This window comes from Hippopotamus amphibius, chromosome 15, assembly GCF_030028045.1.
Source record: "Hippopotamus amphibius kiboko isolate mHipAmp2 chromosome 15, mHipAmp2.hap2, whole genome shotgun sequence".
Taxonomy (NCBI): domain Eukaryota; kingdom Metazoa; phylum Chordata; class Mammalia; order Artiodactyla; family Hippopotamidae; genus Hippopotamus; species Hippopotamus amphibius.
In genome coordinates, this window is record NC_080200.1 from 166,413 (window position 1) to 194,192 (window position 27,780).

The following is a 27,780-nucleotide window of genomic DNA, read 5'->3' on the forward strand; positions in this document are numbered from 1 at the left end:
GATATTTAAATAGCCAACCGCAGGCCACTGCCGGTACCTGCCAACGCAGGAGCTAAGGACAGTTTCTACACTTTTAGGCCACAGAACTGCTAAATGGTTAGGAAAACGTCCGAAGAACGACACCTGACGACACGTGACAGTTGGATAAATTCAGAGTCTGGGTCCATAAATAAAGCTCTGTTGGCACGCAGCCCGCCGATCGCTCTCACAGCCTCCTTGGCTGCCTTCCCGCCACAAGGACTGAGACGGCGGGCGGTCTGGCCCTTTGCAGAAGCACCGGCCACCCCCGTGGAGACGATCGATGACACTGTGACGGCCACCGCCCGCCAACCGGCTCCCTGAGCCCTCGCCTCAGCTGGGAGTGGGGATGTCTTCCTCCCAGTTTGAAAGACGAGGAAATGGGGTCCCGGCGGCCGCGCCGTGGGCCGCGAGGGGCACAGAGCGGCGGGGGGACGAGCATCCCAGCCCGGGGCGGAGGAGCAGGGCCGGCGGAGGTGCGGGAGGACGCCGCGGGCAGGCGGGTACCTTTCCGGGGGGACGACCGCCCTGGGCGGGCTGTGCAGGTACTGCCTGAAGCGCAGCTCGAAGGCTTGGCCCACGGTGCTGATGACGTTCTGCGCGAGGCCCTCGCAGCACTCCAGGATGTGACAGGCTGCGGGAGTCACGCGGCTGCGGCGCGGGCCGGGCGGGCCGACCCCCACGCCCTCGGGCCCCACCCGCCCCGCTGGGCCTCACCTCGCTGGTTGATGGGGTCCTTGGCCACGTAGGCCACGTAATCCGCCATGTCCTGGGGAGAGAGGGCAGCGGACGGAGGAGTCCCAGCCACGCGGGGGGTGGGACTGAGGGGCGGGGGCAGGGGGTCGCAGGGCTGTGGGGGACAGAGGCGCTGGACGTCCACCCCCCAGTCCCCGGCCTTACCGTGTCGCCGCCCGACGCGAAGGAGATGGACTGCATGTGGTGGTTGGCGATGATCTGGCCGGAGAGAGACCACCCGTCACAGGGCCTCCGTTTCAGCGTCGGGGGAGGAGACAGGGGCTCGGGCCAGTCACGAGACCAAGGCCCGGGGGGACCAGAAGGACGGGGTGTGGGAATGGAGACGTCCCCTCGACGGGATGACCGAGAGCCCTGCTGAACGGGGAGCCCCGCAGCCAGGGCAGGACCAGAGACCCATGCCGCACAGCTCCGGGGGATGCCCCGCCCCTCGCTGGTGGGCGCCCTCACACGTGCACGCGCGGGCGTCGGGCACAGACAGGCCACCACACCCCCGCCACAGCCACACAGCCACGTGCTGAAATCCGCACACAAACCACACGCTTGCACACACGCACCCCTTCCTTTGCAGACACGCATCCTCCCACACACAGGTGCCACACCCCAGCTGTCCGGAGACACAACCACTCACACACACGCAGACACACTCCAGCCCACCTTCACAGCCCGACACATCGCACATCGGCCCTCACACCCCCCACGCAGACGCCAGGCGCAGCACACGCACTCCCGGACACACACACTCACACACCCGGACACACGCCCTGCGCAGCTGGGGAGGCACGGAAGACACACACGCAGGACCGCCGGAGGCTCCCGACTGTACTAGAGCATCCCTGTTTGCTCATTTGCACGCTCATTTGCATCCATTTGCTCATTTGCATGCTTGTTTGCATCATCTGTTAATTCGTGTGCTTGTTTGCATGCTCATTTGCATGTTTGTTTGCACCGATTCACTCATTTGCACGCTCCACCCATTTGCTGCCCCAAATGGTCACGTCCCTCGGAGACCCAGTGAGCAGCAGAGACGGCCAAGCAGGGCTGAGCGATGCACCAGGCCCCTCCCTGGGTCCCCCACGGGATCCTCAGGGCACCCCCCGCCCAAGCCCTGCCCAGGGAGGGACCGCTGGCATCCTCGTCTGTAGATGGGGTGAGCCCACCTTGGTCCGGGCAGAGTCCACGCAGCGATGGAGAGGGAGGTGCACGTGCTGGCAGCTCCCCCTGCCCCACAGCTTCCTCCCAGGGGCCAGTCCACGCCCCCCTCCCCGGGGCCCTGGCTGCAGCTCCCCTCCTCTGTGCCCCCCACACTCACACCAGACCACATATCCCAGCACTTCCCTCACCCAAACCTCCCAGGATCACAACTTTTCCACAGATCTCTGGAAAAATCCCAACTCCTCACCACCATCCCTGCTAACCTCCTGAGCTCCATCTCCCCAGCAGGTGACCTCTGCTCGAGGTCCTCCCCCACCTCCCCTCAGTGCCAGCATCACCACCTCCAAGAAGCCCTCCATGATGCCCCTGCTAGGGCACAGCGCCCTGTGCACGTTCACAGCCCGTGCCTGGCCTCACAACCGCCCTCAGAATTTGTAGCTACGCCCTCCTTTCCGCAGTTGTATTTTGGCTGTTCGTTTCCACCAGAAGATTCCACGCCTCGGTCTGTCCCCGTCGGCCCTGCAAACGCTGGGGCCGAGACCTTCTCTGTGGGGCAGCACCCCGGCCCCACCCGCTCCATGCCAGGAGCCCTCCCCCCCCCGGGTGACACCTGTGGGACAACGTGAGGACGGCGGCTGCGTCCCTCCAGGGCCCCGGCCCAGGGTGGGGATGCAGCACGTGTCCAGCGGAGCAGCTCACACCCACGCCCGCAGGTCACCCGCGGGCCCGGCCCACCGTCCCTCCCGGCTCCAGCGGCCGAGTCCCGGGACCCCGCCCTGCGCGCGGCGGGCGGCGGCCGAGCAGGGGGCGGGCGGCCTCACCTGGCGCGTGGCGGGCACGGAGAGGTTGAGGCCGTCGACGGAGATGCTGACCGCGATGCTCATGCCCGCGAAGCGCAGGTTGCTCTTGCCCAGGATGGAGGCCAGCGCCTTGTTGGGGGCCTGGGGGCGGGGCACAGGCACGGGGGGCGGGGGCTGCGGGTCCCGGGACAGCCATGCGTGCTCCCGCGGGCTCCCACCCCGAGGCCACGGGCCCCTCACCCACCTTCTTCTTCCAGGAGCCCCGGACGCCAGGCACAGCCTCGTGGAGCCGGTTGATGGCTTCCCTGTGTGGGCGGAGGGGGGGGAGGGGCTCAGAGAAGGGGGGTTCAGAGGGCGGCGGGCTGAGGAAGGGGCGCAGCGGGTCCGGAGGGGAGGGGCTCCTGGAGGCCTGCACCAGCGGCTCCCGGGCTGCCAGCCGCCCACCCCGTGCGCCCACCCTCAGCTCTCCCCCTCCTGCCGTCTCTTTCTCAGTGACCAGCAGACCCCGGAGCCACCGCCCGCGTGACAGAGGCGGGGGTGCTGACACAGCCCTCCGGCCCGAACCCCAAGCGCTGTGTGGCCACAGGCTGGCCACGATTCCCGTCTGTGGCCCAAGAGCATGACCTCTGCTCTGGAACCCGGACAGGGCGGGCGGAGCCGACCCCCAGACAGAGCGGGAGAGACTCCAGGGGAGGGCTCAGCCCTGGGGAGGGCGGCGTCCCGAGGGCCAGGTGGACACGCAGCAGGCTCTCCGCAGTGTCGGGGCCGCAAGGGGAAACAAGCCCTCACCCCGCAGGCGGGAAGGTAAAACGTGAGGCCGTCCCACCCTCCCAGGGGCGCCGTCGGGAGAACTGAAGACGCCAGCCCACACAAACCCCGCACCGCGTGGCCACAGCGGCACAGCTCACAGCAGCCCGAGAGGCGGAACCCACCCGCACGCCCGTCAGCTGAAGAATAAACACGACGCGGTCCCTCCACACCCGGGAGGGCCACCCAGCCACGCAAGGAGAGCAGCCCCGACACGCGCCACCACGTGCAGGGACCCTGAGGACACGAGGCTCAGGGAGAGACGCAGACACAGGACACACAGGGCGTGAGTCCACGGACGGGAAACGTCCAGAACAGGCAGCTCCCCAGACGCAGAGAGGGGGCTCCTGGTTGTCAGGGGCTGGGGAGGGGGTGGGGTGACTGCGGATGGGGACGGGGCTTCCTTTCGGGGTGATGGAATGTTCTGGAATTAGACCTTGGTGATAGTTGCATAACTCTTCGAAAACAGCAAAATACATCGAATTGTACACTTTAAATGGGTGTATTGCTTGATATGTGAATTATATCTCAATAGTTTTTTAATGTGTCTAGTAAGCGCACTGAGTCAGTTTTCAACATGCAGCACAATGCGGGCCCCTCCTGTCTCAACCCATGACTCTTCATGACTCAGGTGCAGGCAGCTCAGAGCATCACATCACACTGCCTTCTCTGCACCAAAAAAAAGCAGGCACGGCAGATGTGCCGTGGGTGCCCTGGATGAGCTCCCAGGCCCTTGCAGCCCTGCCCTGAGCCACAACCTGGAGCCACACCCTCCCCCCCAGGTCCAGGACATGCTGGGGCGTCCTCGACACCCCTTGTGGGACCCACACACCCTGTGAGGGATGGGCTGTCACCTCCAGGCTACGGAGATAATCTGGGGTCTGGAGACCATGGGTGACCCGCGGGTGGCGACAGAGCTGGGACCGTGCCCCGCCCGAGACCACTCTGACCCTGTGCAGCAGTGCTCCCCGATGCGGGAACAGGGAAGGAAGCACTGAGTCCACCACCCTCGATTCCTGGCACAGAGCCGCACGCCAGGCCCCACCCCGCCGCCCAGCCTCACCTGGTGACCTGGGTGCGCGTGCTGAAGTCCAGGGAGCGCATGGAGCGGAGGACTTCGATGCAGCCCATGTACTGAGGGGAAAGAGCACAGGGTCAGCAGAGCCCAGCTGGGGACAGACCGTGGCACCCAAGCCCTCCTTCCAGCGAGCCCTCCGCCCTCCCTTCCCACCACGCCGGGCTCCAGCCCCTGCCTCTGTCCTCATGATGCCCAGCCTGGTTGCCACAGGGCCTTTGCACTGGCTGTCCAGAGCCATCCACTCCCCTGTCTATTTTCGGACTGGTTCCTTCCCCAGCTCCAGGCTCCGGTCACCTCCTCAGAGCCACCCTCCCTGGCTGTGAGTTGTTCCCTGAAAGCTGGTGGATTCTTCCAGGTTCAGTCCTGGCTGTTCATTTAACCGTCTGCTGTTCATTCCCTTCCTGCTCCCCTAGAACATCAGCCCAGGAGGACAGGATGGTGGTGACCCCGTTCACCTCTGCGTCCCTAGAGCCCAGGACAGGGCTGCGAGCAGGGGAGATGGAGGCCATCTGTCCCGCAAAGCCCAAAATGTTGACTGTCTGACCCTTTCCAGGGAGAGTGTGCCTAGACCCCTGCCTGGACCACCATTTCCAGGGAAGGTGGCTCAGAATCTCCAAGAGCTGGTGCTGAGGGGCCGAGGAGGCAGGAACGGCCGGTGGGGGACGGGGGCAGGTAGAGGACGGCCACAAGCGCCCTCCAAGGTGGCGTCTGCGCTGCTGGGACGGCCACGGCCAGCGTCTGTCATACGATCCCACTGATGCAAAACGTCCAGGACAGGCAAGTCCGCAGGGACAGCGCGTGCACGCCTGCTTGTCGGGGGCTGGGCAGGGGGTGGGGGTGACAGCTGATGGGGACAGGGCTGCTTTGGGGTTTATGCAGTGTTTGGAACTAGATAGATTTGGTGGTTGAATAACCTTGCGAACATACTAAATACCACTGTACTGTGCTTGAAAATGGTTAATGGTTAATTTAGTTATGTGAATTTTACCTCAATTTTTAAAATTATTTATTTATTTATTTGGTTGCACCTGGTCTTAGTTGCAGCACACGGGATCTTTAGTTGCAGCATATGGGATCTAGTTCCCTGACCAGGGATCGAACCCCGGCCACCTGCATTGGAAGCACAGTCTTAACCACTGGACAACCAGGGACGTCCCCTCAATTTTTTAAAAACGATACACGCACACACGCTTTGACCTTGAAACTCCATTTTAGAACTTTATCCCACAGATACACCAACCCGTGGGCTCCAGATGTGGGTACACGTGGCCGTAGGGGGGCCACACCCCACCCCTCCCCCCAGGGCTCCAGCCTCCGCAGGACTGGCACTGGGGCAGGTAGGCGGGTATTTACGGCTGGCTCCCTCACGCCACCACAGTCTGGTACAGGGTGCCCAGAGCACCCACTGACTCGTTTTGCCCCTCAAGCCCTCCTGCGCTGGCCCTAGGGCACCCTGCCCCCTGTGCTGGTCCCGACACACGACCCTGCTCTGTGGTCCCACCACCCCTGCCTGCCCCTTGCCTCCCGCAGGACCCGCAGCACTGGAAGAAGCAGCACGACATCGCAGACTCCCCAAAACACAATACACCTAGGGTCGCGCGGTCCCACCCAGGATATCAGGTGGGTTGTAACTTCCAATAAACAATGAATATTTTCTTAGTGTGTGTCCCAAATAATGCACGAAATGTGCTTATACTGACAATTATTCACGTTCACGGGAACTTGAGATTCAACTGGGCAGACTGTACTTTTGCTAAACCCAAACAAATCGGTACTGGGAATGAAAGCGTTTGCAGTTGTAAAAAGCAGCAGACTGTTTAATGTATTTGTATGAAATTATCTCCAAAATATAACATCAAGTGACGAGAGCAAGGTGCCGTGGCACAGTGAGTGCCTCTCCTGTGGACAAAGGGGCCGAGGAGGAGCACACGTGTGTACAGCACGTGTGTGCTGTGTGTGTGCGTGCACACGCACACACGAGTGGGTAACAAGCTCTCGCACGACACAGCAGCTGCTTCTACAGGTGCCGCTGGCCAACTGTAAAAATGGCCGCTAGCTCCGCGCCTCCCCCACCCAGGCCCTGGGTTGGCCATGACACAAGCAGAGGCCAGGAAGGCACAGGCACCCGAAACTGGAGCTTGCTCCCAGCTGCTCTTGGGACCCGGCCACCCTGCCAGGCAGCCTGCCTGATGATGAGACACATCACCTGCCCTCATCTCCCCAGCAGTCATGGAGCCAATCACCATGTGAACGAGACCATTCGGCCTCAGCCGACCTGCAGCACCAGAGGAAATGATAAGTGCTTGGTGTTTTCATGCAGCAGATTGTGGGACGGTTTGTTACACAGCAGAAGTTACCTACACAGTGACCAGGGGAAGAGAGGGAGCCAGCCAAGCAAAGGTCCAGGCAAAGGGAACAGCAGGGACAGGCCAGAAGTGGGAACAGGCTTGGAGAGGCCACAGACTCACTCCAGTGTGGCTGGAGCAGAGAACCAAGGAGCAACGAGAGATGAGAGGACCTGGGACCCTAGGGCTGTGATGAGGGGTTGGGTTCCATTGTGAGCAATGTGGGGGGTGTGGGAGAGCTTTAAGCAGGAGGGTGAACTGATGTGTCTCACTTTTATTGGATGGATGATGGATGGATGGATGGATGATGGATGGATGATGGATGGATGGATGGTGGGTGGATGGATGGATGATGGATGGATGGATGGATGGATGGATGGTGGATGGTGGATGGTGGATGGATGGATGATGGATGGATGGATGGTGGATGGATGGATGGATGGATGGATGGTGGATGGTGGATGGATGGATGGTGGATGGATGGATGGATGATGGATGATGGATGGATGGATGGATGGATGGATGGTGGATGGATGGATGGATGGATGGATGGATGGATGGTGGATGGAGGGATGGTGGATGGATGGATGGTGGATGGATGGTGGATGGTGGATGGATGGATGATGGATGATGGATGGATGGATGGTGGATGGATGGATGATAGATGGATGATGGATGGATGGATGGTGGATGGTGGATGGATGGATGGATGGATGGATGGATGGTGGATGGTGGCTGGTGGATGGTGGATGGTGGATGGTGGATGGTGGATGGAGGGATGGTGGATGGATGGTGGATGGTGGATGGATGGATGATGGATGATGGATGGATGGATGGTGGATGGATGGATGATAGATGGATGATGGATGGATGGATGGTGGATGATGGATGGATGGATGGATGGATGGATGGATGGTGGATGGTGGCTGGTGGATGGTGGATGATGGATGGTGGATGGTGGATGGTGGATGGTGGATGGTGGATGGTGGATGGATGGATGGTGGATGGATGGATGGATGATGGATGGATGGATGGATGGATGGATGGATGGATGGATGAAATGATGGATGGATGGATGGATCATGGATGGATGGATGGATGGATGGATGATGGATGGATGGATGGATGATGGATGGATGGATGGTGGATGGATGATGGATGGATGGATGGTGGATGGTGGATGGTGGATGGTGGATGGATGGATGATGGATGGATGGATGGTGGATGGATGGATGGATGGATGGATGATGGATGGATGGATGGTGGATGGTGGATGGTGGGTGGATGGATGATGGATGGATGATGGATGGATGGATGGTGGATGGTGGATGGATGATGGATGGATGGTGGATGGATGGTGGATGGATGGTGGATGGTGGATGGTGGATGGTGGATGATGGATGGATGGATGGATGGTGGATGGATGGATGGATGGATGATGGATGGATGGATGGATGGATGGATGGATGGATGGATGGTGGATGGTGGATGATGGATGGATGGATGATGGATGGATGGACGGATAGTGGATGAAGGGTGATGGATGGACAGGTGGACGGAGGGATGGATAGACAGACAGATCCACATGGACTATGTGACAGGCATGTGTTAGACAAGTGGAACCTCGAAGGGAATTAGCTGTGGCCCCTGCCCGCAGATTCTCTCACACTGAGTGGACAGCTTTGGTAGGGCACTGGCTGCTCAACAGGTACCCTCCCTCTAGAGAAGCTTGTGTCTGTGGGGTGTGTCAGTGCTGCAGGGCCCCAGGGTGAGGGGTCTAATTCACCGTAACTAGTGTACAGCCCACTCTGGTTGTGTGGCCGAAATCCTCCCGGTGCCCCCAGCCCCTCCCTGGATGAAGTGGGGGCACAACTCAACTGCAGAGGAGAGGAGATGCGACAGGGGTCCCCATCCTGGAGGGCAGAGAACAGATTAAAAAGGCAGGGCAGGTAAGCAGGAGGCTGAGGTGAGCACCAGGCAGTGATGACACTGAGAAGTCCCTTGTCACGTGCCAGGCCCTGTTCCAAATGACCTTTCAACCCACTCCACCCAAACCCCCACTACACTACGGCGGCAACATTACCCCTTGGGAAACAGAGTCCGGAGGATGTCAAGGAACCTGCTGGTGGTCACAGCTCACAGGCAGCAGAAATAGGACCTGCGCCCACAGCCTGGGCTCCAGCCCTGCAGGGAGCGGTGAGAACTGCAGGGAACCACACGCCCAGGGGCCAGAGCAGCCCCGTGATGCCGGACCACCCGCCATCCAGGCCGTCTGCCTGCAACGCCCCAATTTGTAAATGATGACATTTTTACTTTTAAATGGAAGACAGAAAAAAAAGGCAGAGGTCAAATTCAGCATCAGGCCTGCCAGGAGCACGACCTCTGACCTAGGATCGCAGACTCTCCGAAGGCCAGCTGTGGTGTGTGGACGGCGCCCCAAGAGGGTTTGTCCACACACCACGCCCAGAACCTGTGAGCGGGAATCTCTGCAGATCCAACCAGGTTAAGGATGTCAGGATGAGACGGTCCTGGATTGAGAATGGGCCCCGAATCCAACAACACACATCCTCACAGGAGAAAGGCAGCGGGACCCAGAGACACACGGACGCAGGAAGACAGCGTGTGGAGCTGCAGGCGGGAACTGGGGCTGTGGCCCCCAGAAGCTGGGAGACAGATTCTCCCTCAGAGCCTCAGAAGCAACCAGCCTGCCGACACCTTGATTCTGGACTTCTGGCCTCCAGAACGGGGAGAGAATACATTTCTGCAGCTTTAACCGCCCCGTTTGTGGTCATTTGTTACAGCCGCCCCAGAAGACGGACAGAGCAGGCCAGGAGGGGACCCCAAACGATGGATTTGCAACCCACCTTCACCTTTGCAAATGCAGAAATAGAGGCAACCCAGAGCCCACCCTAGTATGTAAGAGAAGGAACTGGGTTACTAGTGGGGAAACCGGGGCCCAGAGAAGGACAGGGACCCAGCCAAGCTCACACAGCGCAGCAGGGCAGACACAGGACAAGCACCCTGCTCGCCACGCTCCCCACAAGACCCTCCACCCTTCACGGTGTCACAGGCTCCGTCCCATCACCACCTGGTGTTTTCATTTCAAATAAACTCCATTTATAAACATACCTAGTTTACTTCTAAAGGAAACTGTAGGAAACAACCCAAAAGTCCATAAACTGGTGAATGGATAAACAAAATGCCATCCATCCACACCCGGGAGCATCCCTCAGCCACGAAAAGGAGAGAAGCCCTGATACGCGCTACTGCGTGGAGGGACCCTGAGGACACGAGGCTCAGGGAGAGACGCAGACACAGGAGGACACACAGGGGGTGACTCCACGGATGGGAAACGTCCAGAACAGGCAGCTCCCCAGACACAGAGAGGGGGCTCCTGGTTGTCAGGGGCTGGGGAGGGGGTGGGGTGACTGCGGATGGGGACGGGGCTTCCTTTGGGGGTGGGTGATGGAATGTTCTGGAACTAGATCACGATGAGGGTTTCACAAATCTGTGAGTATAGTAAGAACCACTGAATTGTACCGCTTTAAATAAGTTTTATGATACTGAATTTACATCTCAGTTTTTTAAAATGTTCATGAGGGAACAAAAATAAACAGAAGAAAGAAAAACAGAAAAAAAATGTCATGAGGAAAAGAAACCGCGTATTGCTACCATAAACCTCGCGTCCTAATCACCGTCAAAATACACACATAAGTAGCAACACGAAAAGTGCGTATCCAGGCAGACTTGTCCGGTTTTGCAAAGCAAGGCAGACACCAGGCCGCGTGCAGAGCCTCAGAGTCTCCCTCCCGAGACGGAGCCGAGGACCAGACAAACGGGACTCTGGCAGGAGGGGCCGGGATGGGGGGTGCCGGCCAGGGGGCCCCGGGCAGCCTGGGGGCCGGTACGTGCACAGGGCTGCCCTGCACACCCGAACACACCTATGTTATTCTTCCATTTGAGAAGTCTGTCCAAAAAAACGTACATCCCCAGAGATACATATTAATTATAAAGGAAACAAATGGGGCCTTTACCAGGGAGAAACGTCACCTTAACCGAGCGTGTTGGTCTCCCGGGGAAGCCGGAGCAAAGCACCGCACCCCGGGCCGCTCACAACAACTGAGATTTAGCATCTCCCAGTCCTGGGGGTCTGCCGTCCACCATCCAGGTGAGGCAGGCCCGCGCTCCAGCCGGAGGCCCAGGGGAGGGTCCTTCCTGCCTCCTCCAGCTCCTGAGGGTGGCCGGCAGGCCTGGGCTTGCAGACACATGCCTCCAGTCCTGTCCACTGCGGTCACGTGGCCTCTCCCTGTGCATCTGGGTCCAGATTTCCCTCTTCTTACAAGGACATCGGTCACATTAGATCTAGGTCCCATCCTGACCTAGGACGAACTCATCTTAACCTGATTACATCTGCAAAGACCTATTTCCAAATGAAGTCACGCTCTGAGGCCCAGCGGACGTGAATTTGGGGGGGACGCCATTCTCCCCTGTACACCAGGCGATCAGAGTTTCCAGCAGCCGTGTCAGGACGCACGGGCACACCTGCCTCCTGACCAGACACACCAAGGGAGGCAGAGCTGGCCTCCACGCTCCCTGCCCAAGATGCACAAGCTGAGCCCATCGTGAGCCCAGCTGAGGGCCACACAAACAGTGGCAGCCTGCGAAAGCCGGGGCACCCTTGGCCTTGAGCACTGGGACACACTGCACGGACGCCTGCCCTGGGTCACCGAGGGCTTCCGAGCACCCTCCTGGGCGCTCCCGCACGCGAAAAGCCCTTTATAATCCCCATGATGCCAACCTAATTCCACTTCACACAGAACGCGAAGCATTTAGGGCAAAAGAGACGTAACGTTAAATTTACCATCTTAACCATTTCTAAGTGCACAGCTCGGTGGCGTGAAGCACATTCACGCTGCTATGTAACCAGCCCCATCCTCCACCTCCAGGACTTTCTCATCTCCCCAAACGGAAACTCTGTCCCCATGAGACACGGACTCCCCACCCCCTCCCCCAGCCCCGGCCCCACCGTCTACTCCCTGTCTCTGTGGATCTGACTCCTCTAGGGACCTCCTGGGAGTGGAGTCAGACAGTGATTGTCCTCCTGTATTTGCTTCTCTCACTGAGCATCACGTCCTCAATGTCCATCCACGTTGTAGCAGGTGTCAGGACCTCCTTCCTTTTTAAGGCTGAATAATATCCTATGTGTGGAGGGACCATGTTTCATCCATTCATCCAGCAATGGACACCGGGCTGTTTCCACCTTTTGGCTGCTGTGAATCGTGTTGTTACGAACACGGGTGTGCAAATATCTACTTGAGTTCCTGCTCAATTCCCAGAAGAGAAAAATACTTGTTTTCTACCCTAGAAGTACACACACATGCGCACACACACACACCACACACACACACTCAAGCTCGCCCATATATCCAGTCAGAGATTCATAACCCCCCTGCTCTTTTGGGGTGTATACCAAGAAGTAGGATTTCTGAGTCATATAATAATTCTATGCGCAACTTTTTGGTATGGGTTTTTGTGAGTTTTTCGTTTTTGTTTTGTCAGCTGTGCTGCTCGGCCTGTGGGATCTTCGTTCCCTGACCAGGGATTGAATCCAGGCCCCTGGCAGAGAAAGCGCAGAGTCCTAACCACTGGATTGCCCGGGGATTCCCTTGGTATGGTTTTAATACACATGGAATTTTATGAAACTATCCTCTATATTATTGACAGAAGGCTTCATTTTGCGTCATGCAGGCTTTCCCAGGAGTTGCCCGCTATTTGGGGAAATCACCTCGACTACAGAAGCTCTAACGGTGGCACCGGAGCCGCCAGAGTAACCCCCGGATCAGTCTGCAGCTGCTGCGTGAACGGCGGCCCCTGCCTGTGTCGCCGAGCAGCTAGGAGAGTGAAGCCCACACCTTCACACACGGAAACATATTCCAAGTCGTGGTGGACGGCTGTCTCCGCGTTTCTCCTTTCCGTTGCTGTTTCATTACATCCTATTGATTTTCGGGGGAAATCAACGCGCAAGTAGGTGATGTTCACTTCAGGGTGGAGGGTCACAAAACACAGGTTACAAATGAGCAGTGGTTAAGCCAACAGGACTGCAGGCGATTGGCTTCCACTGGCGGTGCTCAAACATGAGCGGGTGTCGGGATCCACGGGCCGGATTGTAACACACGGATCACCAGGCCCACCCCAGAGTTTCTGACGCATCAGGGCTGGGGTTGAGCGCGAGCATGTGCATTTATAACAAGTTCCCGGTGTCTGGGCACCACACTCGGCTCAGCATTGGTTCAAGCCAATTTCGCGGCCCGCCTCCCTGCCATGAATGGAGGTGTGGGGAGAAGAACGGAAGAGACGGTCTTTTCTTCGGGTGGACGTGGTTGGATGTGCACATGATACCTGGTGCTGTGGCCGCTCTTTTGTGACCATGAGGACAGCGAAGCTGCTATGCTAAAGACAACAGTGCAAAAAGATGGAAAGACCTGCGGCTTCGGGGATGTGGTCAAGTCACTGAATTAATCCACCCTTCAGCCATCCTACCCTTAGCCTTCAAGAAACCAGCTGCATTTGCAGCTGAAAACACCCGAGCCCAGTTAACCTCCTATGGTTCCCCACACACCAACACCTACGAGACCTGCCTTCAGGAGAGACTGGGCAGCCCAGAGGCAGCCAGGCCTGGGCCCCTGGGGCAGCTCTCGGTCTCTCTGTACCCCATTCAAAACCTTCCTCGTGAGGAACTTGGGAGAGGACACCGTGAGGGCACCTCGAAAAGCAGAAAGGGTTTGTTAGTGGAATTTTTGTGAAAGTGTAATAGGGAAGAAACTTTGTTTTCCAAGCTAATTACTGCAGGGATGTGGCCTAGAAGCTTAAACTAAACATAACAGCCCATCTCTGGGATCCCTGCGTCCTAGGTGGTGAGCATTAAGCTAAAATACCTTTGTTCAGCTCCTGGGAAACCTCCTGACCAGGCCCACCCGCGAATGGCTGCAGGAGGAAGACATTCACACATCCCCTCCGGAGGCTGACGGGAACCAGCAAACGCTTGGCTTTACTGCCACCTCTTTTAGCATAAAAGAAGCCTCAGTTCTAACCCGGGGAAGATGGTTCTTTGGGACATGAGTCCACTCTCTTCTCCAGATTCGTTGCCCCAACAACTCGGCTCTCGATTTACTGGCCTGTCGTGGAGCCTGGACTCGGTAGCCAGAGAAGTGCCAGGGGTGGAAACACCCGGCGGAAGGAAACAGGGTGGAGCCGCAGGCTGGCGCAGGTCCCCTGCCTGCTGCCAGCCCGGCTTCACTGGGCCGCCTGCCCCTTCACCCAGGGTTGGAAGACAGGGCAAGCGTCCATCTAGACCCCACAGGGGCCGAGTGCCGGGCGACCACTGGAGCTCAGCTTCAAATGGAGCAAAACTGAAGTTGAGCTCTCCACCCGCACCAGACCCATTCGCGTGCTCGTGGCCGCACGCGGGTCCCAATGTGACAACACAGATTTGGAAGATGCCACGTTGCAGAGAGACCCTCTGTGCAGTGCTGGCCTGGGCTAGTCCCACAGGCAGTGTAGGGAGCGTCACAGGACGCAGGCTGGGGCTTTCTGGAAAAGCGTCCTTATTCACCTGGCAGGCAGAGGGCTCTTTTCTGCAGGGGGAGGGGACACAGGAACTGATCTGAGACAGAAGAGGCGCGGTGAGGATGCTGTTTTCATTTCTGGGGACGGGGCTGTGACAAAGCCCAACAAACTGGGCGGCTCAAAACAATGGAGGTTTCTTGTCTCCCAGTTCTGGAGGCCAGACGCCTCTCACCCAGGTGTGGCAGAGCCAGGTCCTCCTGGAGGCTCCAGGGGAGGGTCCTTCCTGACTCTTCCAGCCTCAGGTGTAGCCGCCTCCGGCCTTCCTTGCCTTGAACCGCAAGGCCGGCCTCTACCTCCCTCTCCTCCGCGCGCCTTCGTGTGGCTTTCTCTCAGGGCCACCCTAATCCAGATGACCTCATCCTCCCTAATGGCATCTGCAAAGAGCCTATTTCCCAGTCGGGGACAGGACTCACCCCAACACAGATGAAAAGAAGGCGGAGCCCTGACAAGGTCCCTGAGCTGGGAAAGCCGCCAGCGCCGGAGCCGCCAGCCACCTGAGGCTGCTGCTCGCCCTCCTGGACCGAAGCCGCTCGGGGTCAGGGCTGCACGGGTTCCGCTGAAGGCATCACAGCTGCCACGACCCTCGCCGGGCGCCTTGGCATGGCTGTGCCTTCGGTTCCTCACCCAGACTCTGGGTGGGCAACCTCAGGACTGGAGGCTCCACACCAGCGTCTAGAAACCCAGGGGCCCTGGCGTCACTGCTCACCAAGTCTCTGTTTTCTTGTCTCAACACAGGGACCATTACAGGGTTTTGTGAGGGTTCTGTGACATCAGGTAGGTGAATCAGCTACTGTATTAGTTTCCTCTTGCTGCTGTAACAAGTTACCACAAATTTAACATAAACGTATTCCCTTAGGGTTCTAGAGGTCAGGAGTCCACAGGAGGCTCACAGGGCTAAGGCCAGGCGTGGGCAGGGCTGGTCCCTCCGGAGGCCCCAGGGGAGCATCGGCCTGCCTTTTCCAGCATCTCGAGGCCCCGCATCCCTGGCTCACGGCCCCTTCCTCCCTCCTCACAGCCAGCAGCGCAGCCTCTCCTATCTCTCTCTGCCTCTGACCTCCCATCTCCCTCTTATAAGGACCCTGTGATGACACAGGGCCCCCCGGGAAATCCAGGGTCGTCCCCCGTCTCAGGGGCCTCAACTTCATCCCTCCTGCAAAGTTCCCTCTGCCTAGTGAAGTGACACGTCCACAGGTCCTGGGACCAGGGCGGGGACGTCTCTGGCGCTGTTCATCTGCCAACCACCCTGGTAGTTGCCAGGTTATGGCGAGATCAGGCTCTGAAAGGAGGCTCAACGCCGAGCCTGGTCCTGGATTCTCACCGTGTAACCGCCCTGCCTCCCTGTGCCTCCGTTTCCCCACCTTACATAAGCGGGGACAGCACGTCCTCTCCTGGGGACCCAGGGTCGGACCTGCCACTGTCTGCGTGATCTGGGGTACAGCCGCTCCCGCCCTGACGTCACACTCCTCTGTGAGCCAGGAGGGAACGCGTGGCTCTCAGGACACCTGGTGGGTGTGGGGGCAGGGCGACGGAGGCTCTCAGGGGAACACAGCTGGGCGCTGCGGCCGGCTCAGGCCCCGCGGGGCTGGCCTCTCCGTGCAGCCAGAGTCAGGGCGCCACGCCCACCAGCCAGCGGCTCCTGCGGGCTTGCCTCCCACGCGGACGCTGTGGCCCCCTTCTCCCCACCCCAGCGCTGCCCAGGTCCAGGGCATCTCTGCTGGCCCGACCACGCCCCAGCCGCCTCCCAGGTCTCTCTGCTGCCATTCCAGCCCCACCCCAGCCCATTCCCACAGGAAAGATCCCTTCGGCTCCAGTGCTGCCCTGCGACCCTGCCTGGGACCACCCAAGGCCAAGCTTCTCCCCACGGCCCCCAGGCTTCACGCCTGCCCTTAGCTCCCGCCACCAGCCCCACCACGTGGGTCTCCGGCTGCTCCCTGAACGTGCCAGCTGAGCCCCTTTCACGTCTGAGGCTGCCATAGCTTCAGGTCTCATCTTAATGTCATCTCCTGAAAGGCGCCTGGCCCACCGGCCCAGCTAAAAGCAGCCACCAGACTAGTCAAGCAGTCCCTTGCTCTGACATCACTTGATTTTAATTTCTGCACAGCACTTACCAGTGCCTGCCATTTCTCTGTTTATCTCTTGTTTATTTTCTATTAGTCTCTCCCTCTAGAAATCTGAGCCCCGTAAGAGCAGGGATCAGACCTTCCCCATCTCCTACCGTCAGCGCCTGGCCGGGGGAGGCGTGCATTAAGTTCCTGCTGCATCGATAAAAAACGTCAAGATCATTGGAATAATCCAGCAGCCTGCACCCAACAACGAGCATCTGAATTCTGAACACTCCTAATGCCCGCGGGCATGGCCTGCGGGCAGACACAGCTTGCCCTGAGGGAATGTGGTGTGAAGCCCAAGGCATCACCCACAAAACACCTTGCTACAAAATCAGTCTTGAATCCAGTGAAGCTGAGATTCAGCAAAAGAAGGGACCACAGCCAAGCCAGAAGACTCCAGGAGAGAAGAGACATCCAGAACGTGGGGCAGCCTGAGGCCCACCAGCAGGCCTGAGGCTCTGCACTTCTAACAGGCCCCCCCACCCCACGCAGTGGGCCCTGCCCGGACCACACACAGACCTGCAGAAAGTCCAGGCCACTGGGGGCCACCCTAAGAAAGCCCCGCAAACCGCAAACCGGGGCTTAAAACAACAGACATCTAACCCTGGAGATGAGGAGTTCTGGAGGCTTGCAGCTGGGGGTCAAGGTGCGGCAGTGCCCTGCTCCTTGCGGGGAGGGGCGCAGGGGAGGGCCCTTCCCCCACTTCCAGCGCCTCTCCCGGCGCCTGGTGGCGGTGAGCAGCTGCCCTCGGGGTCCCTTGGCTTGTGGACGCGTCGCTCCTTCCCTCCCCCTACGGGCTCGTGGCCGCTCCCTGTGCATTTGTGTCCACGTCCCCCTCTTCTGAGGACACCAGAAACCCCATTAGGGCCACCCTAATCCAGTGCAACCCGCATCTTGACTTGGTTATGTCCACAAAGACTCCATTTCCAAAGTAAAGCGTGTTCACAGGTTCCAAAGGTGGTGAATCTGGGGAGTTACTACTCAAGCCAGTGTCAGGGGAGGGGCAGGGAAGAGGCTGTAAAAGAAGCAAAGACGAAACAACCAGAGACACAGACCTCCAGGATTCTGGTCCCAAGAACCAGACTGAGGCGCTGCGAATGCTGCCGGACCCTGGATGTGACAGTGAACTGCAGGTGGGCAGGGGGACGGGTGCCGCGCGGAGCATTTCAGGGGGCGTCCTCCCAAGGGCCGCCTGCCTCCTCGCGGTGCATCAGAAACTACACACAACGTAGCACCGAGCAGGATCTAAGGTCCCTCGCTCTGGGCTACATACTGGTGACGGATACTGCACAGGCTTCCTTGGAACCACAGCAGGAGATCACAGCTCTGAGAAGAGGTCACGGTTCCTTACGAGAATGTCGGTACTCCGTAGATTAGATTACTTACGAGGTAAAAACTGGAAGCTTGGTAGACCTGTCTTAGACTGGAGCAAGAAAATAAAATGCTTCCTCTTTGAATGGGAAAAAAACAAAACAAAAACTACACACAGGGGCAGACCGGCTGAGCAGGGAGCGCGCAACGTGCACAGCCGTGCGCGCAAGTACGCGCCGTACTCGTGCCACGTTTCTGTACGTCCAAAAGGTTCACGATAAAACCAGGACAAATAAAGACCTGTTTCCTTACAGCATCTTCCAAGTCCCCCAAGTCTCAGATCTCGCATCCTGGGGCCTAGCGGGGCCCGGCCCTTCCGCGCCTGCACATCAGGCCAAGGCCTCCGATGCTGCTGTCTGGGAAGGAGCTTTCAGCGGGGGTCTGGGTAGCAGGACGCCCCCACCCGCGTCCTCGCCCCCTAGACTCTGGCCAACGGAATGGGGGCCACGCTTAACCTGCGCATGCGTGCCCCCCTCTCTCCGCCCCTCCCCACGTGACGCCGTGGGAACCTGGACCCCAGCACCTCCCGGGTGGGGCGGCCAGCTGAGAGCCGGCGGGCGACCGGGGTCCAGGGTGATGCGGACGGAAGGAGAGACGGAGAGAGACTGGCTCTCGGGGTCCGGAGTGTCCACGAGAAGTGGGGGATGGGAGCCCCTGTGCCCCCCACCCCCAGGCTGGGGCTTTGGGGAGGAAGGGATCTCAGGGTCCCCTCGGCGCACTCACCCGCACGATGTACGAGACCCCGGGCCCCAGAACCCTGGCGTCCGGGTGTAGCCAGCCGTGCGCCGGCTTGTGGATGAAGCTGCCTTTGCGGATCCACTCGTCGGCGGCGGCGGCGTCCGGGGGCCCGGCCGCCCCCCGCGCGCCCCGCGGACCCCGCGCCCCGGCGGCCCGGCAGCGGCTGAGCGCAGGCAGCGGGCAGGGCGCGACGCAGCGCGGCTCGCAGGCGCCCAGCACCGCGGCCGCCAGCGCCGGGACGCCGGCCGGCTCGGGCTCGGGCTCGGGCTCGGGCTCGGGCTCGGCGGCCCCCGCGCCCCGCGCCGCCCCCGGGCCGCGGCCCAGGAAGCCGGCGGGGGCCGCGAACTTCCACTGCGGCATGCGGGGCAGCAGCGCGCAGAAGGTGGTGGGCGCCTCGGGCTCCGGGGGCGCGGGGGGCGCGGGGGGCGCGCGCCCGCCCGGACCCTGCGTCATGGCCGCGGCCGCTCGAGCCAGCCCGCCCGGGCGCTGCGCCGGGCGCGGAGGAGGCCCTCCGGCTCGCTGCGGCTCGCTCCCCGCCCCCGGCCCGGTGATGTCATCCGTCCGGCCCAGCGCGCAGCCGCGGGGGGCTGCGCCCCTGGGACCCCCGGCCCTCGGCGCCCCGGCGCCCGGCGGGGAGGCTGGGGGAACGGAGGCCCGCGGGGGGCACGGGCGCTGACTGGGTTCCGGCAGCTGGGGAGGGAGCGCCGTTTCGAACCCAGGGCCGGGGCAGCAACCCCTTGCTTCGCCCCCCCACCCGTCGCCAAAGTTACTAGAAGCACGGAGCTGGGAGAGGCTTATAAAGCACCTCCTTCCTCCCCTTTCCGACACGGGGAAACAGGGGCGGAGGCGCGGTCAGGGAGGGAGAGCGCCCTGGACCCTCAGCTCGGTCCCTTCCCTCCCACCGTCCCTGCCCTGCTTCACTGCCTAACAGGGAAGGCGTGTGCCCGAGGGCACACGGCGCAGACTCGGACCCTACGCCGCCTTGCCCTGGGCCTCAGTTTCCCCGGCTGCTGGCCAGGGGCGCGGGCCGGAGGGTCACGGACTCCTTTTCTGGGGAGCTCTGGCCGCATCAACCCAACTGAACTGGGCCTGCGCGTCCGCCAAGGCCTCAAGGGTCGCCGCCTCTGCCCCGGGGCGCGGACTGCCTCGGTCACCCCAGGCCCCAGCCTCCCGGCGCGTGGCCGGCCGATCCCGCATCCCCCTCCACCCCCGCCCCAGGCGGGGCCGGCTGCCGGGAAACAAAGGGAGGGGCCGGGGCCGCGGCAGGTGGGGATGGAAGGGAAGGAGCGCTGAGGCCGCCCGGGGCCGGATCGATCCATCAGAGCGGTGAGATCACCGCGCGGCCGCCGCCCGCGGGCCGGGGGGAGGCGACGACGGGGGCGGGCGGGCGGGGCGCGCGCGGCCGTGACTGGTCGGCAGGCGGGGCGGGGGGCAGTGATGCTGCCCGAGGCCGGAGCCTCCCGCAGAGGGGGCCGTTTTGCGTCTGCGGTCCGCGCGGAGGGCGTGGCCTTGGGTCGGTGTGTGGGAGCGACATTTGTCGGGGTCTGGAGCCCCCACCCGGACTTTGTGTGTTCTGTATGCGGATGTGACTCTGTGTGTGTGTGTGTGTGTGTGTGTGTGTGTGTGTGTGTGTGTGTGTGTGAGAGAGACAGAGAGAGACAGAGAGAGAGAGACGGGGGGTGGGGGGTTGCGGGGGAGAGAGAGGATGGAGGCCGGGTCCCCGCCCAGGTGTGTGTGTAGGGGTCCCGCTGTGGATCCACCTAGTTGTGTGAAGGGTGTGGGAGGGCCTGGGGAGAGGGACAGAGTGGGAGAGAGCTGACCCTCACCCAGGAGCCCTCTGGATCCTGCCTGCTGTGCCGCCGCTCCCCCATCTCGTGCAGGGAGTCGAGGTGCTGTCTGTCCCTCCCAAGTTCCTGGGTTAGTGTGTTTCTGGGCTGGGGTTTATACAGTGCTGTCCCACCGGGGCTCGGCTACACGACTCCTTCCACGTGTTTCCGTCCTGTCCGTGGGAAAGAGCGGCAGCAACAGAGCCTGAAGGGCAGAGTTTACATCCTGGCATCAGAAGGACACATGCTCTTAGTGCCCTCGGACCAGTGTCCGATCTCCCCTGAAGCTCTGTTTCCCCTCTGTAAGCATGACCTGCCCCCTGAGGCACTGTGAGATGATCTTATCGATATCTGGAACACCGCAGGAACCTGCTGGCAAGTGTTAGACTACATCCAATTCCTGTCCATCATTCAAAGCCCAGCTTCAGGGTCCCTTCTTCCAAGAAGCCTACCTGGCTGGCTCCCCCCACTCAAAGCCTGGCCCCACCTCTCGCCTCCTCCAGCCCTGGATCCCTTCTCCGGTCCCATCCAGATTCCCAGTGGCTGCAGAGCTGGGGGTCTGGGTCTTGAGAGCCGTGTTCAGGTTACCTTCCTGTGACGTGAACAGACAGTGCATGTGTGACTCGCACAGCTCCCAGTGCCACGGAGATTTATTGGCAAGCAGCTAGAGGGTGGGGAGGGCAGCAGGGCTGCTTCCAGCCTGATTCTGGGCCAGGATCAGTGCTTCCATGAGGAGCAGGGATGAGCCCAAGTTTGGCAGAAACCCAAGCTGTGCTGGGGACCCAGGCCCTAGCAGGTGGACGCTGAGTTCTAGGACACAGGAAGCCGTGTCTCTGGCCAGCGGCTGGGGAGGGCCAGAGTGTCCCTTTCTCCACCTGGCCTGGCCTGGCCTGGCCTGGTGTGACCCAGAGAGGAGAAACTGGGACGCCGGAAGGAGGCTCGCCCTGTCAGGACCACGGGGTCACAGCCCCCGGGACTGGAGAAAGCAGGTGGCCGAGACGGTTCAGAAGACAGGAAGAAAGCGGGCGCCTTCCCCCCACCCCGGCGTCTCCTAGGCACCCCCCGCCGGCATGCCCACGCCCCAGTTCACAGCACGGGAAACTGAGGCTCAGCCCAGGAGGGGGCCAGGTGTCCCGTCCCCGAGGGCATCAGGGGGCGGCGCCCGCGGCCATGGTGGTGGCCCGTTTGGAGTGGCGGATGCCCATGGTGAAAGCCGGGGCCCTCGCCTTGGTCACGGTGACCTGCTCAGGGCTGTGGGCGCCGGGGCCGGGCGTCTCCTCTGGGGGGCGCGGGGCTCGGGGCCGCCCCAGCATGGTGAAGGCTGGCCGGCGCGGACGGTAGGCACTGGGGTCTGGGCTGTCATACTGGCCTGGGCCCGGTATCTCAGCGGGGTCCTGCGGGGGGCGGGCAGGGGGCGTGCGGCCTGCCGCCGTATAGCTGGGGCTGCTGGGCTTCGTGAAGATCTGGGAGCCCCACAGGGAAGGCAGGGTGTAGGTGTTGGGGGCGGGGGCTGAGGTGTCCAGGGGCTGTGGGCGGAGCCGGGAGCCCAGGGTGAAAGCCGGGGGGGTCCGCTGGCGCATGGGGGCCCCCTTCTCTGGGCTGTAGGCCCCAGGGCCGGGCGTCACCTCCAGACCTGTAGGAACGGGGCAGGAGGGTTGGCAACGGACAGAGTCCTCCCCTCCTCAAAGACCTGGCGGGGCTCCCCATCGCCACATGCGTCATGGGGCTCACAGAGCCCGGCCTCCCTCTGTTCTCTTTCAAGGCTCTGACCTTTGCCCAAGCTCAGCCTTCTGCCAGGCACGCCTCCCGGTCCCCACTCCCACCTCCCAGGAGCTGCTTCTCTTCCTTCAAGACAGCCCCAAAGTCCCCTTCTCCCTGCTGCCTTCCCCACACCCTCTTAAGCAGAGCCCTCACAGCCCTTCCCGGGACCCCCTGGGGGCGGGTCTCTTCCCCTCTCCAGACGCGGCCACACTGGGGTGAAATGGTCCCCACCTTGATCTAACCACACCAGGCTGGGATCTCACAGAAAGCAAGGACGTCAAATCTACTTCACCTCTCAGCAGTTGGCTTAGTATGTGTTTGAGTGGATATGTGAGTACAAGGATGGGTGGTGAGTAGGTGGGTGAGGAGTAAATGAGTAGATGATGGGTTCAGGGAGCTGTAGATGGATGGATAGATGGCTCGTGGATGGATTGGTGGGTGGGTGGATGGCTGGATGGGTGGATGGGTAGGTGGATGGATGGATGGATGGGTGGGTGGATGGGTGAGTGCATGGGTCGGTGGGTGGGTGGGTGGATGGAAGGGTGGATGGGTGGATGGGTAGATGGGTGGGTGGATGAGTGAGTGGATGGATGGGTGGGTGGATGGATGGGTGGGTGGATGGATGGGTGAGTGGATGGGTCGGTGGGTGGGTGGATGGAAGGGTGGATGGATGGATGGATGGGTGGGTGCATGGGTGAGTGCATGGGTCGGTGGGTGGGTGGGTGGATGGAAGGGTGGATGGGTGGATGGGTAGATGGGTGGGTGGATGAGTGAGTGGATGGATGGGTGGGTGGATGGATGGGTGGGTGGATGGATGGGTGGATCGATGGATGGATGGGTAGATGGATGGATGGATGGGTGGGTGGATGGGTGAGTGGATGGGTCAGTGGGTGGGTGGGTGGATGGGTGGGTGGATGGATGGATGGGTGAGTGGATGGGTCGGTGGGTGGGTGGATGGAAGGGTGGATGGATGGATGGATGGGTGGGTGCATGGGTGAGTGCATGGGTCGGTGGGTGGGTGGATGGGTGGGTGGATGGATGGGTGGGTGGATGGATGGGTGGATGGATGGATGGATGGATGGATGGGGGGATGGTGGATGGTGGATGATGGATGGATGAGTGGGTGGATGGATGTGTGGACCAGATGATGAATAGGTGGATGGGTGGGTAGATTGGTGAGTAGATACATGGGCGAAGGGATGAATGATTGAATTGATGGATCAGGGGGCGGACAGGTAGGTGGGTGATAGGTCAGAAGAGGAAAGGGTGGGCGGATGGGAGACATGCTCTGGCGAGAGGGAGCTGTCTGGAGTCCGCGAAGGGGACTGCCACGTTCGCAGCGTCGCCGCACTGCCCACGGCGCCACACTGTCTCCCGATGCAGAGGATGAGCCCCAGCTGCCTTGGAGGCGCCATGTGTGCACAAGATCACGTCGCCCTGGCCCATGTCACCCATTGGGGCTCTCTCAGGGCCCCTGGCCCCTCTTCTGAGTCCGCTGGATTTTGTCATTCCAAAGACACTGAAGATCTAAGAGCTCGGGGATGGGAGGGGAGAAGAGGATGGAGGCGCAAGATGTGCTGAGACCCCGAAGGGGCAGGGTCCCGGTGGGGCCATACAGGTCAGATACTCACCCCGAGACTTGCCCCGGCCCTGCATGGAGTAGGCAGGGGTGCAGCTGCGGCCAAAGCGGGTGACTTTCGGGTCCAGGAAGTAGACTGGCCCGGGGCTGGTCTCCTGTGGAGACGCTGGGGAGAGGAGCCCAGGGTCCTGAGGGGGCTTGCAAGGGTCCCACCGCCCACTTAACCCCGAGGCACTCCCACCCCCAGAGGCCCCCAGGCCCCTCTTGGAGAGCAGGGACCTCAGCCCACGAAGGTATGGTTGCGCTGACCTGGGAGCCCTGGGTCTTGCAATCAAAGCTGTTCCGTGGGCTGTGTCCCACCCCCAACCTCTGCCCACCAGGGGTGAGGGGACCGGCTCCTGGACCGTTCGAATCGTGCGTACGGTTAGAGGTAACCAGGCCCCAAGTAAGGGTCCAAGGAGAGCCCTTCCAGAGCTTGGGCGTGCCGTCAGGTGACCAGCCTGAGAGAGGTGCTTGAGTCGGGCTCTGAGAGCCGGGTCCTGGGGAAGCTCTCAGCCCAGGTCAGCCTCCTCTTCACACTAGCAGGATGCAAAGAGGGACGTGAGACAACCCACCAAGGGGGTGGTCCGGCGTCTGGCGCTTCATAACTGGGACCAGTTACTGTGGTTGCCGTTGCTACTGTCTATAAGCCCACTGCGGGATCGAGGTACGTGCACCTAAGCGTAGTGGGTCTGACAAGGATTAACTGGTTTATGTACCACGTGTACGTGTGCACGTGTACATGACACGGTACACACTCATGACAAACGCACACAGCCCACCTCAAGACCTTCGCCTCTGCTGCAAGCTCGGCTTACCGTCCCCTTCTTCTCCAGGGGAGTCCACCAAACTCCTACTCATCCTACAAAGCCCAGATCCCATACCTCCACCTCCAAGAAATCTTCCCTGCGCACTCAGCAGAGTCTACAGGAACCCCCGCTACCCCCAGACCCCCGGCCCTGTCTGTCCCTCTGTCCCAGGGTGAGCTGCTCTGGGCCACCGGCTCAGCTCCCGCCCCTTCCGGGTGACAGACGTGGTGCTGAGTCCCTCCTCTGCCTTCCAGGGCCTCTCCCAGCTTCCTGCGTTTTCTCTCACTTTGGTTTGGGATTGTTGCTGGTTCTGAAGGCTGAGACGAGGCTGCTGGCCCTGCACCCCCCACCAAGCCTCGGTCCACACAAATCAAGGCCCCGCAAAGCAAGGACCCTTCCAGCCCCCAGCCCGGCCCACTCGGGACGCCGGGCGCTCTAGAAAGTGGGGTGAAGGAGCGTGGGGGCATCACAGGCCTGCAGGAGTGAAGCAGTGACTCCACCCGCACGGTGGGCGGCTGGCTGCGGCCGGGGCCCCGGGGCCGCCCCGCCACGGCATCCAATGCTCACTCACACCCTGTCGCTCTCCTTCCGGCCGGGAGGAAAGCGGACGTCACAGAGGCGCGTGGCTCACGGACCAGGCCAGCCCCACGGCCTGCTGTCTCACCGCCTTTCCACTCCGAACGTGACGGATTCTCCTGCCACCCTCCTCGCACCCTGTGGGACATCACGGCCTGGGAGCCCCCACCGTGCTGACCGAGGACCTGGGGCGACACTCAGTCTCAGGGCCCTTCCTTATCAAGCTCTGGCTGGAGACCAGGCACCGCTGTAGCCACTTTGAAGGCATCCAGTCCTCACTTAGTGAACGTCTCCAGGCCTCCAAGGTGTATTCAATCCTGGCCGCAACTTGGTAAGGACTGTGCCCTCATTGTTCACAGAGGGGTAAACAGACACAGCCTGGAGCTTCCCCAGTGGTGAAGCGGTTAAGAATCCGCCTGCCAGTGCAGGGGACACGGGTTCGAGCCCTGATCTGGGAAGATCCCACTTGCTGTGGAGCAACTAAGCCCGTGGGCCACAACTACTGAGCCTGTGCTCTAGAGCCCATGCTCCGCAACAAGAGAAGCCACCGCCCTGAGAAGCCCACACACCACAACAAAGAGTAGCCCCTGCTCACCGCAGCTAGAGAAAGCCCGCGCACAGCAACAAAGATCCAATGCACCTTAGAGGAAAATAAAATAAAATAATAATAAAAAAAAAAAAAAAAAAAAAAGATCCAATGCAGCTAAAAATAAATAAATTAAAAAGAAACAGACACCGCTTGCCCAAGTCAAGCAGCAAGGAATCTGCAAATGCCCTGCAAAACCACACACTACTCCCCTTCCATGAGGAAACAAGGGACCAGAGAGGCACAGCAGCTTCTCCGAGGTCACACAGCAGGGGTTACGTTGCACACCCTCCCGGCTTCCTGCCTGACTCAATGAGAGCTTGGATCTAAGGGGATGAAGAGACGCTCGGGGTGGGAGATTGGAGGCCCACCGCTCCCACACCTCCCCCCCTCTCACCGGCCTTACCCTCACTGGGCCTCCGGAAGAGTGAGTAGGCAGGACCAGCCACCCTGGTGCAGTCGTGGTTGAGGTAGCCCACGGTGGACGGCAAGACATACAAGCCCGGCCCAGAGCCTGCAACCAAAGCCCGCAGATCACAGCCTGGGGCCGTGCACCTTGAGAGATGGGGGAGAACCCGGGGACCAGCCCCTGAGCCCCCACCAGGCCTCCCCGCCAGCCTCCATGGGAGAGATGGGGGAGCAGGAGCTGCCTCCTCAGGGGAGGAAAGGGAGTGACCGGGGCTTTGTGAGTCACAGGAGGGAGGGGCTGCAGGGCCGGGCACCTTAGAACCACTGAGGCCCAGACACGGAGATGTACTGTCACGGGGGGGGGAACGGACCCCAGACACAGAGATGCACTGTCACAGTTGCAGTGTTTGGTGGCCTCTGCAAGAATGTCAGTGCCACATAGACCACGGAATCTGACTGCAGGTGCTTTGTTACAGATGGAGAAACCGTGGCAGGGCCAGGACCAAACTGAGCCCCCAGGGTCAGGCTCGGTGTCAGCTCCCCGTGGTCGCCTGCTCACCACCCACGCAGCCTCCCCGTCTCCGCGGCTCTGCCTCTGAGACGCTGTCACCAGTGAAGACCCTGCAGAGGCTTCTGGTCTTCTCCTCGTGTCCACCCCCCACAGACCTTTGCTGTAGTGTTGACCGCTGTGCCCTCGGCGCCGGGAAAGGTGCCCAGCCTTTAAGTACCCAACCCGGGGGCCCACAGGAATGCCACATTCACATCCATGCTGCAGGAAGGAAAACTGAGGTTTGGGGAAGCGCAAGGGCTTGCTTCCAGCCGGCCTCTGGCACCACCGCCGTGGCCCCCTCGCCCACCTACCGGTCTTCAGGGTGGCCGCCCCACAGGACCTCCTCAGGCCGGTCTCCGGGATCTGGCACTCGGTGGCCTGCCGGCCCAGGGGCGCCAGGGTAAGCCGCGGAGCGGGGTCGCAGGTGAGGGTCCCCATGGCGGGCAGGTGCGGGGCCTGGGGCTCCTGGGGTGGCTCCTCGGCCGCGCGGCTCTGGCTGCGGGTGCAGCACCAGCCCCAATGTTGGCGGCTCCCGCAGGGCTGGCAGAGCCCCGGGGCAGCACACCCTCCAGACGGCACAGACAGCCCCTTGTCCGATGGCAGGGAGTCTGGGGCCCTGGCCCGAGCCGGCTGGCCGGCGGTCGCTGGCCTGGAAGTGGGGCCAGGATCGAGTGTCGGCCAGGCGGCTGGACGGCCCGGGAAAGAGTCCAGTGTCAGCAGAGCTGGTCCCCTGGGAGCCGGCCGAGCTGGGCGGCCCAGTCCAGAGTGGCCCCGGGGAGCTGGAGCTGCAAAAACAACACCCACGGCCTGGTGGCAGTAGGGACAGGTGAGGTCACGGGCGGCGTGGCCC

General features: G+C 61.1%; 2 protein-coding genes across 4 annotated transcripts in view; both read right to left on the reverse strand.

The window, feature by feature from the left end:
* SHC2 (SHC adaptor protein 2) overlaps nucleotides 1-19,249 on the reverse strand; it is a 29,313-nt gene extending 10,064 nt beyond the window's left edge. For both annotated transcript variants that reach the window (XM_057710222.1, XM_057710221.1), the window contains exons 1-7: nucleotides 18,782-19,249; nucleotides 4,597-4,667; nucleotides 2,971-3,031; nucleotides 2,748-2,867; nucleotides 919-972; nucleotides 736-787; nucleotides 526-652 (exon numbers count right to left, since the gene is read on the reverse strand). In XM_057710222.1, coding sequence (XP_057566205.1) covers nucleotides 526-652; nucleotides 736-787; nucleotides 919-972; nucleotides 2,748-2,867; nucleotides 2,971-3,031; nucleotides 4,597-4,667; nucleotides 18,782-19,249 — 953 coding nt within the window. The remainder of the gene's footprint in view (nucleotides 1-525; nucleotides 653-735; nucleotides 788-918; nucleotides 973-2,747; nucleotides 2,868-2,970; nucleotides 3,032-4,596; nucleotides 4,668-18,781) is intronic.
* A 2,102-nt stretch (nucleotides 19,250-21,351) lies between these two features.
* On the reverse strand, nucleotides 21,352-27,571 carry CIMAP1D (CIMAP1 family member D). 2 transcript variants are annotated; one of them, XM_057710223.1, is made up of 4 exons: nucleotides 27,242-27,571; nucleotides 26,379-26,486; nucleotides 24,015-24,128; nucleotides 21,352-22,255 (listed from the first exon to the last, which is right to left on the reverse strand). In XM_057710223.1, exons 1-4 carry the CDS (start codon nucleotides 27,366-27,368, stop codon nucleotides 21,771-21,773), a joined length of 834 nt encoding a protein of 277 aa, XP_057566206.1. In that variant the 5' UTR covers nucleotides 27,369-27,571; the 3' UTR covers nucleotides 21,352-21,770. The 2 variants fall into 2 exon arrangements, with proteins under 2 accessions (XP_057566206.1, XP_057566207.1); XM_057710224.1 differs by lacking the exon at nucleotides 26,379-26,486.
* Between the last annotated feature and the right edge of the window lie 209 nt (nucleotides 27,572-27,780).

Coding starts and splice junctions, on each gene's coding strand:
- CIMAP1D (XM_057710223.1), bottom strand. CDS start 27,368: ATGGGGACCCTCACCTGCGACCCCGCTCCGCGGCTTACCCTGGCGCCC. Junction 24,129..26,378: donor CTTCCGGAGGCCCAGTGAGG/GTAAGGCCGGTG, acceptor TCCTCTCCCCAG/CGTCTCCACAGGAGACCAGC. Junction 22,256..24,014: donor GGGCCGGGGCAAGTCTCGGG/GTGAGTATCTGA, acceptor CCGTTCCTACAG/GTCTGGAGGTGACGCCCGGC.